This window comes from Pezoporus occidentalis, unplaced genomic scaffold (assembly GCF_034315485.1).
Source record: "Pezoporus occidentalis ecotype Australia unplaced genomic scaffold, CSIRO_AGI_Poc_V1 ctg56, whole genome shotgun sequence".
NCBI classification, from domain to species: domain Eukaryota; kingdom Metazoa; phylum Chordata; class Aves; order Psittaciformes; family Psittacidae; genus Pezoporus; species Pezoporus occidentalis.
This window is the reverse complement of record NW_026915899.1, coordinates 1273216-1286263: the sequence shown is the minus strand read 5'-3', so window position 1 is coordinate 1286263 and position 13048 is coordinate 1273216. Positions and strand designations below refer to the sequence as shown.

Genomic DNA, 13048 nt, shown 5'->3' with positions numbered 1-13048 from the left:
GCTTTGATACATTTGGCGGGTGCTCATTCCATCTCTACATCACTGTAGGGCATTGTTTTTACTTTCTCCTGACACATCAATCCACCAAAAGGTCTCTTTGCCTCACTTAGCCAAGGCCAGGTTGAAGGATGAGAGCACTTGGTGAATCAGGGCCACAGCCTTGTTCTTTTCTTCTAGGTGCTCATCAGTACCTAATGGGTCTCAGGTGACAGACTTTATATCCAAAAAGAGTAGCTTCAGTGACCTATAGAGCTGCACTAATTTGTTTTGCAGGTTGTTTTAAAAGCTCTGGATCCCAGCTTTGAAATAGAAGATCCGTATGTGCCTTACATCCAAGGTAGGGACAGTACAGCTTTTCTCCAGCGATACTTTGCTGGTGTTGCTTTTTTGTACACTGAATGGATCAACAGCTCAGTTGGTGCAAGTTAATGATGTTGAAAAAAGTAGCTAAAGATCTTAGGAGTTATCTGTGTTAATAAGTAGAATGGGCCAGTCATGTTCTTTAGCCCTGAGATCAAACAGCACAGCTCTGCAGAGCTCATCCATGCAGCTAAACTGTCTTTTCTTTCTGGGATCAGGTGGCCCAACCCACACTGCTTTTTGGGAACAGTCCCTGAGGTGTACGTGAACCCACAAAGGCTGGGAAAATAGATTGACTCTGGCCAGAGCCACACCAAGGAGGGTGCTTATGCTTATGCAGCTGTGTTCCAGGACTACGTCCATGCCTTGGCACTGTCTAGGTTACTTTTCTTAGCCAAGATCAGATAATTTTCACTGTTTCTTCAATATGAAGGAATTCCTGGATGATTGATCCAAGCTGAATATTTAATACTGTTCATTTTCAAATGAATTTGACGTCTTGATTTTTCTTCTTTCATTCCAGAGCTCATTACATTGACAAACCTAAGGATCAATTTTACTAAACTCCACACCCTTGGGGATGCTCTGCTTGGAAGAAGACACAGCGATCCCCTTGAGAAGTACTACTACGCTGTCTATGAGATGGTTGTGCGGGGCAGCTGCTTTTGCAATGGCCATGCCAGCCAGTGTGATCCTGTACAGAATCTGCGGGGAGATGTCTTCTATCAGCCTGGGATGGTGAGTCACTAACTCTGCCTCCAACAAGGGCAGTCCCTACCTGGTATCTTGGGGAAAGAACAAGGTGGAGGGAGGGAGAGGAGGGAAAATCTCTGATGATCTTTGGATTGACCATTTGCAACTCTAAGTTGTAAAATGTTTCAATGCATCTTCTTCCTTTAAAACCCTGGGCTGAACTGCTCAGGTTTCAGAAGAGAAGAGAAGCTAGCTCTTTGTTGGCAGTAGTTGGTGTTTCAAAAGCAACTGGGACAAGACATGTTGATAACAGCAGAAAAATACCAGAGCTGTAATGGTGCAAATGTAATGCAGCTTGTGGTGTGTGCAGACCTGAATGGCCAGTCCTTGGGTGCATTCCACACTCCAGCTGGGCTCAGGGTGCTTTGCAGCAGGAGAGGAGCCATAGGTGTAAAGAATGGCTGATAATGCGAAGCTAACCCATGAAAAATGGATTATTAAAAAATTGAGGAACATGATTGTGAATTCTTTCCCTCTGAAAACATGAGGGTTTATTTTTCCTCCTGGAAAATATGTATCTCAATTTAGAGAAATGTAGGGGAAGAGAGAGAATTTAAAAGGTTGAAGTTTCCTTTGGCATGTTTAGAAGTTTGTTTGTTTGTTTTTCCAAAATGTTGCTCAATGGCTTTGAAAAAATTTGGTTAAAGTTTGTAGGTATTCTTCAGACCTTTTACTCACGTAACTGAGGATTATGTCAGCTGAGGGAGCCAAAGAGCTTTGAATTTTCCTGATCCTGCTGGTATACCTGAAGCAGATATCTCCTTTCCTCTCCTCTTCTCTCCTCCTTGTCCTCTCACCTTACCTCCTCTCTGTTCTCACCACATTGCAGGTCCACGGGAGATGTCTCTGCCACCATAACACTGAAGGCTTGTCTTGTGAAAGATGTAAAGATTTCTACAATGATGCTCCCTGGAGGCCAGCTGAAGGGACACAGGATAATGCTTGCAAACGTAACTCAAACATATTCTTTTCCTTTTTTATAGCTGAGGGTGCAACACAGTCCCAGCCCAAAACGTAATGGGATGGCTGGGTTACTGGGAGGGAGACTTTTCCATGCCTCATCTAAAAACAGATGGATTCCTGTATCCATTAGTGCTGTGTTATCCTACAAGAAGGAGAGCTTCATGATTTTTTGTTTAGGTAAGAGGGAAAAAAACAACAAACAATAAAGAGAGGAAAAAGCAACTAATGCAAAACCAGATCATCCATTGGTTTACATAGGGTCTTTCTTGTGAATAAAAGAAAAAATTAGACAAGGCTTAATTATTTATTTCCACAATAATGAGTAATGTTGGATATACAAGAATATTAGGGTCTGTAACAAGTATTCATCTAGATCTTTCTTCAGTGGAGCAGTGTTTTCCCCTCCATATCCAGCACACTCACCTGCATGGGTACTTACAAGTATAGGGCCCAGTTGTGTTGCAAGTCTCCAGTGTTTCCCCTAAGCTGTAAAGCACTATGCCTGGGAAGCTATGGTCTTGCTGGGCACTGAGATCATGGAAGTAACAAGTAACCCTGTGTTAAGGATGGGCAGCAGTAGTGGCAAGACCACAGTAATGGGCGTCATGGTGCAAAATACTCCACTGTTTGTTTTGGTTTCAGGGTGTAACTGCAACGGCCACTCTGGCAGATGCCGCTTTGACCTGGCCATATACCAGGCCAGTGGTGGGATCAGTGGTGGTGTTTGTGAGGACTGCCAGGACAACACTACCGGGCAACACTGTGACCAGTGCAAACCTTTCTTTTACCAGGATCCACTCAAAGTCATCTCAGACCCTCAGGCATGCCTCCGTAAGCTTCCCTTTTTTGCCTTCTGTAAGAGTGACTCAGAATAGGGTGGTTCTGGTTCTCTGTGCTCTGAACCTATGACATCCCCAAGCTTAAATGTTCATATGGTTGTGAAAGTGTTATCCAACCTGTAACATCCAAATTGCCTTATAAAGTAACTGCGTGACAGTGTCCTTGAACCTGCATTGTAAAAAAGGGCTGCATGTTCCAACTCATTGCTAAACTGAGCTTAGAAACCCAGCAGGGCTATCATCTTTCCTGAACAACATCAATATAAATATGAATAGCAGTAGTGCTGTTGCTTCTGTGGTAGTCAGGGATTACAGAAGAGGTGTGAAATGATGGGAGGAGCAATAACTGTTGTTAGATAACCTGCCATATGCAAGAAAAAGAGTCTTTCAGGTGTAAAAGCCCTTCTTCTGGAAGATGAGCTAACTTCAGTATTAACATAGGATGGGAAAAATCCTCTGAGTATAATTTCATTGTAGTAACTAATTGGCATCAAAAGTCCTTAAGGAGCCAAGGGCTGATTACCCAGGGGAATGGTGTGGTCAGCTCTGCTGTGAGAAATGGGTAGTGCCTTAGGGAAAAATGGGATGCATCAGGAAGGCAGTGTTCCATGCTGAATCCATTGCTTCCAGTAAATAATTCAGCCATAAGACAACTCAGACCAGCTGTGAGGAGGTGTGGTACCGCTGCAACCCTACAGCTTTCATGAGAGCATCTCCAAAAGTATGGGGCCCACTCCTCCCTGAGTATTCTGAAGAGGGTAGGGAGTGGGTGCGTGATGACTATTTCTACCCAAAGGGTATATTTCTACCAAAGGGAAGACTGTAACTCTTCTCCAGAGAAAAATCAGATCTTGGAAACATTCTCATAATATTTCTTAACAGCTGCTGTGTGTTAATTGTAAAGCGACCAACAGCAAGCACAGATGAACATCTGTACAAGAACCCTGAATTTGTGTCTACCAGCAGCTCTGTCATTGCTTTTTCATGCTTATATCTTAATGTGCTTTTTTATGTCTCCTTGGCGATGCCTGCAGCCTGCAACTGTGACCCAGAAGGTACATTGTACAACGGCATGTGTGAGAGCCTCACTGACCCTGCTCTAGGAACGGTTGCAGGCCGGTGCCCTTGCAAGGAGAATGTGGAGGGTGTCCGCTGTGACCAGTGCAGGGCCAACTACTATGGGCTGAGCGGCAGTGACCCTCTGGGCTGCCAGCGTATGTAAACCACCTTTTATTCTTTTTTCCGAAACATTTTTAAGAGATGGAGGTAGTTGGATGCACACAGTAATGCACTACCTGCTTCACAAATAGCCAGGTGCCTGCTATAATGTATTGTTGGTGTATTTAATGTTCCTTGTTCAGCATCTAAGACTGAAAAGATACAAAATCACTTGCAGAAAACATAATATACTATAACAGATCAGACTTTTGTCAATAGAAGGATTGTTAAATATGCAATTTAGTTGAAAAGGGAGATTTAAACACATGAAAATTATGTTACCACCAAAATCAGCATAAGGCTGAATGAAAAGCCACAGTTGGGCTGTTAGGATAGTTGGACTGTGCACTGCACAGTGCAGTGTCTAGGTGGCAGGAACTGCTGCCTTGCCATGAGAGCTTTCAGCCAGCTGTTCCTCTGAGAGAGGTTCACGGACAAACATATCCCACCCCTACCCAGGCCCACTGTGGGTTTGTGAGCATGTTAAGTCCACAGCATGGTACCCAGCACTAAGCAACATGCAAGGACTATGTAGGGTGGATCAGCACACAGCACATGGCAAACCACCAGACTGGACTTCTGCCAATGCCCCTGCTCCCCCAGAGAGTGTATCCACTGAGGAAACAGACCGTTACCCAAGGGCAGCCTGAGAGCTGCAGGGTGACAGGTCAGGTCCATCTGCAGAGCATCTGTCTGGAGGATGGAGACATCCTTAGATGCCACATCTAAAGCAAAAGCCAGTCTTGCTGCCGTGACTGGGTCCAGCAGAAGTAACCGTGTATTTCCCTCCCTGTAGCCTGCAACTGTAATCTCTCCGGCAGTTTGCCTTTCTCCGTCTGTGATCCTGCCACTGGAGCGTGCCTCTGTCAGCAGTTCACCACAGGACGGCGCTGTGAAAAATGCCTCGTACGTACTCGGTGTTTGTTACTACTTCTGTATGCGGGTTTAGAAGTCTCCTCTGCCATCTCCCACTTTTCCATTGCCAGCAAAGTAAAAAGTCAAAATTCAAAAGAATTTTGCATCTCTATGCTCTCATTTTGCAAAAGAACACATCTGGTTCTTTCGAACTCTTGCAAACATTTGTGCAATCAAATTGCACTAGGAGGAGTGCTTCAAGGAAGGAAAGGAAATGCAAAATCATGTCCTCAGGCCATCTTTGCTGTTTACAGAGCAGCTTGCTTGCACAAATGGGTAAATATCTGGCTCTTCTTGAAGTGCCTGAGCACCCAATACAATCTGGGAAGAGAAGCAATCTCGCATGGCTAAGCACAGGCAGCAGGACAGTAGTGCTCAAGAAAAGAGTTCATCCAGGGGAACAAGTTCTCCTGTGCTTCACATAGTTAAATATTTGCTGTAAAAAAGTCTTTCTTTTTATCCCAGGTGGGATACTGGGGTCTTGGCAGCAGTTTGCATGGATGTTCCCCGTGTGAGTGTGATATTGGTGGATCCCAGAATAATTTGTAAGTTAATGTTCTTGACGTTCTTTCTTGGTTTTGATTTTTACAAACTCTTAGGCTAAATTTTCTGGTTAGGTTAATACAGTCTCAGTACAAATGGGAAAATAGACTGCGGACATAATTTTATCATATATAAACAGTATAAAATCAGGTTAGGATCTTGGAAATTTACTTGTGATAAAGGCGTTTATCGTCTTCCTTTGAAGTCAACTTTGAATCAGCTTAAGCCAGGGTTTGTTTAATATAAAATATAAACTGCGTGACTTGAGAGAACTAGAGGCCCTAATATTAATAGAAATTAGAAGTTAGAGGTGACTTTTTTAACGTAGCTTCCTACATCGACTTTAGAGGCTAGAAATATCTTATTTTTTTTTTACATATAGGCTCCTATTCAAAATATATAATTTTAGAAGCAAGCTTGGTTTCAGTTGAGCTCCTCCAGAAGTCTGTTGGGCAGGGTCTTTAGGCACAGCAGGACATAGTCCAGTGCTGTAGAGCAGCTCCTTGTGACCAAGCAAATCAGAGCTAGTAATCATCTGGCATGTTAAATAAGAGTGCAAGTATATGAAAACTACCATATCACATCAAATCAAAGGGCCTTCTGATCTTATGTCCTACCTCCAAAATTACAGGTGATAGATGATTATGGATAGTAATAGATACAGAAACAGGTACAAGAAATGGATACAGGGATAGATAGTAACAGATGCTTAGGAAACAAAAGAATCTGTGCTTCAGTTGTGGAATGGACAGAGAAAGACAAAGCATGTCATGTCTCCCAAGCAATAAGAAAAGTAGCACTGAATAAATCCAGCATCGGAAATGGAGGGGCTGAGTGGTAGGAAGAAGTTTAATAGGGCAGGCAATCCAACAGTGGAAGAAACAAAGCAAAGCTGAAGCAAGGGTGGAGCTGAGCTGCTGTCATGCTGTTAAGCCCCAGCCATGCTGCACTCTGATGTCCTCTCTTTACCAACTCTCACCCCAGGTGCTCACCAAAGGATGGTCAGTGCAAGTGTCTTCCCAACATCATGAGCCGTCAGTGTAACGAGCCAGCACCGGGCTACTTCTTTTTACCCTTGGATTATTATATTTATGAAGCTGAGCACACAAAGCCCCTTTCTGGCTCAGCACCCTTGGTACGTAGTTGGCTTTTTAGGCATTGTACTGAGAGGGGATGCATGCGATGGTGGCACAGGGGCCAAGGCTGAGGAGAGGAGCCCTTGCTCATGGAGAAGACAAGGCGGCGTTTTAGCAGGAAGGTCCTTTGACCATCCTCAGTTCATCCTTGTTCTTCATCTTCATGTTCTCCATGTCTTCATAGGCATGACTATCCTGTAACTGTGGCTCTTACCAAAGGACAGTTACAGGTAACAGGCGTGACCTACAAAGCTGGCCTTGCTGCTTCTCAAATGCTGGCTGGTCTAGCATAAATTAAAGAAAATAAGTTACCGAAATTACAGGAAAGTGTTTCGGTTGCCAACAGCTATCACGAACTGTGATATTTCTGGGCATCTCCAACAGAGGAAGAATCAAATTCCTCTCTGTTCCATTGGACTCCTTCCTGCTGCCTTATATAATGGCACTGATTGCAGCCCAATTTCCTCGAGAATTTGGCATCCATCTGGAATGTTTTTAGAAAAATTAATTTTTATTTATTTTTTTGGCCCTCAACGTGGAGGTAGTTGTTTGCTACGCAGAGTACGAGTCTGGAATGCATCCCTTCTGCTGCCTGTGTTTTTACAAACATTTCCTCTTCTATGTGTTGTCCAGAAGTTATACAGAAGGAATAATAAAAAATATGTTTATTTGCAGGTCGCATCCGCAAATATTTAGCTATAATCACAATCAGTAATCAGCCTACAGTCCAAAAATGAAATGGAAAGCAGATGTCTGGGACAGCTTGTGAAAGGAAGTGCAAGTTAATTTTAAGGGAGTGAGGGAAAAGGGTTTCTAGCAGAATTTCACCCAGCATAGAATAGAGCTTGGTTTAAGAATGTGGATTTTCATGTAGCTGCCTACCTACCCTTCAGAATTGTTGAGACCACACTGCCCCTCTCTCATTACTTCATAGGTTAAACCAAGCACTCTTCCAAGGTGTGACATCTACTTCCAGAAGAAAGGCTATGAGTTCATGATTGAAAATGGTAAGATTGTGTTAAACAGGAACAAGATACGAAGCATAAGAAAATCTGGACTGGACCAGGTAAATTTTCTTGAGTAGTTACTTAAGGTTACCCCAAATACTAGAATTTTATTGCAATAGAGGGCAAGGAAATCTCTAAGCACGTGAGATTCACAGTCCTGGATGTTACAGTCCTGACAGTTGTGCCAGCCAATTTATAATTCATACAGACAGGTTTGCTCTGCCATGTCCAGTGCCATTTTAGACTCAGGTTTAATGAACTATTCAGAAGAGCACCAATGAAAGACAATTTTTGTTTGTTTGTTTTGGCTGTAAGACATTTCCAGTGTTTTCCATTTTCTAAGAAGTTTACCAAGACATTGACATGATATCTACTGCATTTAAATGCTGTCAGATTTGTCACTCTAAGTATTGACATTTATTTCTTTCAGCTTATAATGAAAAGTCCAGCCATGTATTAAATCAAGCTTTATCTGTAAGGTTTGCAATGTGAATACTTGGAGGTGCCATATATAGAGAGATGGATGGACTATTCTAAGCCCTTTCATTGCTGTTGTTGCAAAGCTATGGGAAGCTTTTCTTTGTTACCCTGAGCATCCTACATTTGGGAGTGTTCTTAGACTGTTGATCTCAAGCTTGTTTGGAAAATGAGGCTGTCTGATGTCCAAAATAAGTAAATAACATGGCCAAAATAGTTCCTTTCTTTTTTTCTGAGTTTGTTTTTTTGTCATTTGACTGTGTGTCGTTGGAAATGCCTGTATGTCTTTGCAGGGTGTGATGCAGTTTGGACAGGACTCGGCTGTGGTGGTGGTTTTCAGGCAGCCTAGCACTGGTCGGTCTGTTACATGGACAGGACCTGGCTTTGCCCGCGTTCCCAGCGGAGCTGGGCTGAGATTTGCCATCAACAACATTCCCTTTGCTATGGATTTTGATATCGCAATCCGCTACGAGCCTGAGGTACTTGTGATGTTGTGTGTCCTATGATGTTGTGCTAGATACATGGTTTATTTTGTCAGTAATAGGATGCAGCAACTTGTCCCACTCTTTATATTTAAAATTAATACTGTTTGTCTTTTTGTCTTTATCAACTGAGTAACATTGCCTCCATTGAGCCTCTTCAACTGTCTCCAGTCAAATCTGAAAAATCAGCACTACAGGTGGTTTCTAAGCATCAGTAAAGATCTCAGCTTCTGGAGTTCCTCTTTTAGTACCTTTGCTTGGACCAGACTTTTGTTTACAAATCAGACGCGTGCAAAATGCATCTTTCCTGTAGATGGGCACCTGTATTTCTAGCTGGGATTTTCTGGGCAGGAAAATGTGCACAGTCAGGAGTGATTTGAGCAGATATTACTCCAGAGCTTTTGCAGACATCCAGCTTCACAATTGCTCCAGATGATCTCTGAGGTGTGTGAAAATTGTAGAAAAATAACCAAAATGTTATTTTTTTGCCTGGAAAAAGTTTCTCAGTGATAAAAACATGTCTAGGGAAACCTGTTAACCCAAATCTGGTTAAATCCAAGGCCACACTCATGTCTTTAAAAACACAGGAAGTGTTTTATTAGTTCCAGTGTTTGTACATACCTTGCTTTCAGCTCCATGGGACAGTCCTACCACTCAAGATCCTCCTTCTGTGTATTGTATTCTGTTCTCTTACTGTCATTCCAAGTCAAACAAAACTCCCAGTGTCTTGAAACGTGAGCAATTTTGCAGTGGGCTGGCTGCTGATGATGATTTTTTTCCTTCTAAGAATTAAATGTTTGAATTTTAAAGACTTATTACAATGTCTTTTATGTTTGTTGTTCCTTATTAGATGTGAAAGGAGGCAAATAATGAAGGATATCTCTGGGACAACAGTGTACTGAGAAAGGAAACAACTCCAATGACTTTAACAGAGCTGCTTCCATTTGGACCAGCTGAGGTCCCATTTCCGTCTTTGCTCTTCAATAGCTATTGCAAATACAATGCATTTTCCACAAATAACTTTTTTTTTTAGTCCTGTAAAGAACAAAGAGAATCTGTTTTGTCACTGCAGTGTGCAATCATTCAGATGGCTTTCATTAACCCTTGCAAAGAGAAAGTTCTTCAGATGTGAAAAACGACCATAATGTTTGTCCTTTGTTTATAGTCCTTGGAAGACTGGCTAGCAAGTGTTGCAATCCAGCCCACTGGTACTTTGTCAAGTCAACGCTGCAAAAACAAGGGCCTTTCACAGGAGCCTCATGCATTGCCTCTCCCAGCCACAAAGAGGTCTGACTATTCCTTCCTTTTGCCTGTGTATTTTCTATATACAAATCATTTACTGAAGCACAGTATTTATTACATTGAATAATAAATGTGTGGGAAACTGGGAATATTAGAAACACATGTGTGGCCTTTCCTGTTGCTGTCACACAGCAATACCACGTAGGCTCTGAGGAAGAGTGATGCTCCAGTCCTCAGCCTGGCAAAGTTTTGTACAAGCCAGGAAGGTGGCCTGACATCCTACTGGGGTTAGTGGTTGCTTTGACAAAGATCCAACTGCAGCTATTTCAGTATAGAAAGGAAATATTGACTTAAAGTCACTGTCCTGGCCTGTTTTCAAAACCAGCTTTTCATCTTGGACCTATGTAAAGAATAGAGAGGAGCCAAGAGGATGTGACCAAAGTCTTGATCAAACAGGGACAGGAAAGGACAAATATGAACAGTGAGTTGCAAACTCCTTTGCTTGAAGTAGTAAACCCTGCCATTCTCAATTTAATCTCAGCAGGTTTGAATTGCTCTTGGTGAATCGTCCAGGCAGAAGTCATGAAAGCTTTCCTAAAGCCTGCAAGCAGTGGGGCTGAGTGTGCTCTCCACAGCAGCAGGGATTGCTTGGGGGTGCAGGCCTTAAGATGCAGGCACAGAGGGAAGGGAGAGCTCACAGCACCCTGTAAACTTGCTTTGTCCCAACTCCTGGCTATAACTGTGCTTTATTTCTGCTAAACAGGGTTGCACTTCTGCAAACTCCAGTCTGCCTGGAGCCAGGAACGGAATATTTTGTGGATGTGTATTTTTCTCAGTCCTCTGCCTCTGACCCAAAGGCCAAATCGTTCATCTTGATTGACTCAGTGAGTAGTTCTGTCACAATTCACTTGAGGCTGTATTTATACCAGAGTGATTTTTTTTTTTTTTACAGTTAGTCAAGATATCTTAAAAACACTTATAGCTGCCCCATCCCTGGCAGTGTTCAAGGCCAGGTTGGAAAGGGTTTTGAGCAACCTGGTCTAGTGCAAGGTGTCTCTGCCTGTGGCAGGGGGTTGGAACTGGATGATCTTAAGGTCCCTTGCAACCCAAACCATTCTATGGTTCTATAATTCTGTAGTGTGTTTTAATAGAAATCAGGGAAGTGTGCTTCTGCTTACCTCCCTTGGCACTCTGTTTGCATGGTTTTGTATGGCAAGACAGAATTGCATCTGTTTTGCTTTACATGGAACAATACCAAAATAGCTCATCAAGTCATTCTTGTTGCATGTGTTAATGATCAGAGCATGTATCTCTATCTGTTGCTCATTTATTATGAGCACACTCAACATATGCTGACAAGATGCTGTGGCTAGGGATATAAATTCAGGCAGTTCTTCATCACTTAGCTTTTAAAAACATCTCACTAATTTATCTGAATCTAGTTAAATCATGGATATATTTAAGGATTACATTGGAAAATTAAAATTAGTTCTGTACTTTCCTGGGAATCAGGTCCAGCCAGTTCCCAAGTTTCCACCAAGTCAGGAACTGGGTGTTAGTTTGGAGTCCTTCTTGAAAAAAATATTTTTAAGTCTACTCCTCTAATTATTTCTGTAGAAGTGGACCTGATAAGGCCTGGCCACACTTGGACACAGAACCTTCAGCTGAGTTTTCTCTATCTTGGTAATATGAGTGAAAATTTGGGCCAGATACTCCTTTTGGAGTCATCAACATGGCACCTCTTGGAAGCAAAACCAGTTCTGAGCATATATCTGAGGTCTTATTATAATCTGACTTTTTTATATGCAGTCTCTTTTATTTGAAGAACTCAGGGAATGTCTAGACCTTCAGAATACGTGTGAATTCAGATGACTGAGGAGCACAACGGCAGATTTGGAAACATGATGCTCCAGGCCTGTGTCCTTGCAATGCAGAGCACAGTAAGAGAATGTGGGAAATTCAATATGTCTAAGCAAAAATATTTTCTTTTCCCCCTTAACGCCAAAGCTTGGACTTATTCCCAGAATCAGCTCCATGGAGAATTTATGCAGTGAAAAGGATTTAGATGAGTACCAGAAGTATCACTGCATTGAAATTGCATCAGAAGTTGGACCTCATGTCCTGCCCGAAGCATGTGCACGGCTCATAGTGAGCATGTCAGCCCGCATCCACAACGGCGCTGTGGGTAAGGAGCAACCTGCACAGGCAGCTCTTTTGGACAGTTACTGGTTTTCCATTAGTTTGTAGGATATGTTGACTGGAAAGCTCCCAGCCCCTGGTGTTGTAGGTAAGTGTATGGATCTACAAGACACATCCCGCTGAACCCTGAGTGTGTTGCAAGCACTTTTTGTTGTCATGGCTTTCAGAGTCCATCACACCTGGTGAGCTTCATGGATCAGCATGACAAGGAGCATAGCAGTGCTTGCACGTTTTCTGAAGAGCATTTCAATTCGATGCAGCTTCACCAGGTGGCCAAAGCAGTAACTTTCCTACTTTTCCAGCTGCTATAAAATGACAAAGGAGTCATTGAAAAGCCCTATCCCTGAATGCTGCAGGCCAGCTGAATGCCCTGGAAGAACCCCAGGCATGATGGCACACAAGCTGACTGACATGCTGGAAGAGATTCACCAAGAAAACCTTGGTTTTCTCCCAGCAAGAGAGTAGTGGCAGGTGGGGTTTGAAGCCCCAGGCATTCTTCTGGACCCACTGCAGAAAGAGCAGATGGGATCGGTGGCTCAGGAGACTTCTCTGGTGTTGGACCCAGAGAAATGGAGCTCCTCTGCACCTCCAGTAAGAAGAGGAGCCTTTCTGGGCAACTTCAGTGGCCAGCTCCTTTAAGGGAGTCTTACCTCCAATGGACCCAATAGCATCTGCTTGATTTGGGCTATTTTTAGAAGGACCAATGCCTCAGTCACACATCATATGATGTAGTCATGGCTATGCAGCCACAGACGCCCCTCATGTAAGTTTGAGTTGTGCTGATGCTGACTCCTCATCAGCCTGACTCCCATAGGGATGGGATTCTCCCAGTGAAACATGGCAATTTGGCTTTCTAGCGCTATCATCTGAGCATCCCAGGCAAACACCCTCTGTGAGTTAGCAGACCAGCTACA

At 43.1% G+C, this 13048-nt stretch overlaps 1 protein-coding gene across 4 annotated transcripts in view; it reads left to right on the top strand.

The window, feature by feature from the left end:
* LAMB4 (laminin subunit beta 4) overlaps positions 1-13048 on the top strand; it is a 46456-nt gene that overhangs the window by 11753 nt on the left and 21655 nt on the right. For 3 of the 4 annotated variants that reach the window (XR_009968417.1, XM_062638304.1, XM_062638303.1), the window contains exons 7-20: positions 274-337; positions 884-1098; positions 1943-2063; positions 2719-2907; positions 3950-4129; positions 4930-5039; positions 5514-5593; positions 6576-6726; positions 7662-7793; positions 8505-8690; positions 9859-9980; positions 10321-10416; positions 10699-10819; positions 11943-12120. Coding sequence is in view for 3 of the 4 variants with exons in the window: in XM_062638304.1 (XP_062494288.1) it covers positions 274-337; positions 884-1098; positions 1943-2063; positions 2719-2907; positions 3950-4129; positions 4930-5039; positions 5514-5593; positions 6576-6726; positions 7662-7793; positions 8505-8690; positions 9859-9980; positions 10321-10416; positions 10699-10819; positions 11943-12120 (1945 nt within the window). In the remaining variant the exon portion in view is untranslated. The remainder of the gene's footprint in view (positions 1-273; positions 338-883; positions 1099-1942; positions 2064-2718; positions 2908-3949; positions 4130-4929; positions 5040-5513; positions 5594-6575; positions 6727-7661; positions 7794-8504; positions 8691-9858; positions 9981-10320; positions 10417-10698; positions 10820-11942; positions 12121-13048) is intronic. The other variant, XM_062638306.1, reaches the window with a different exon arrangement.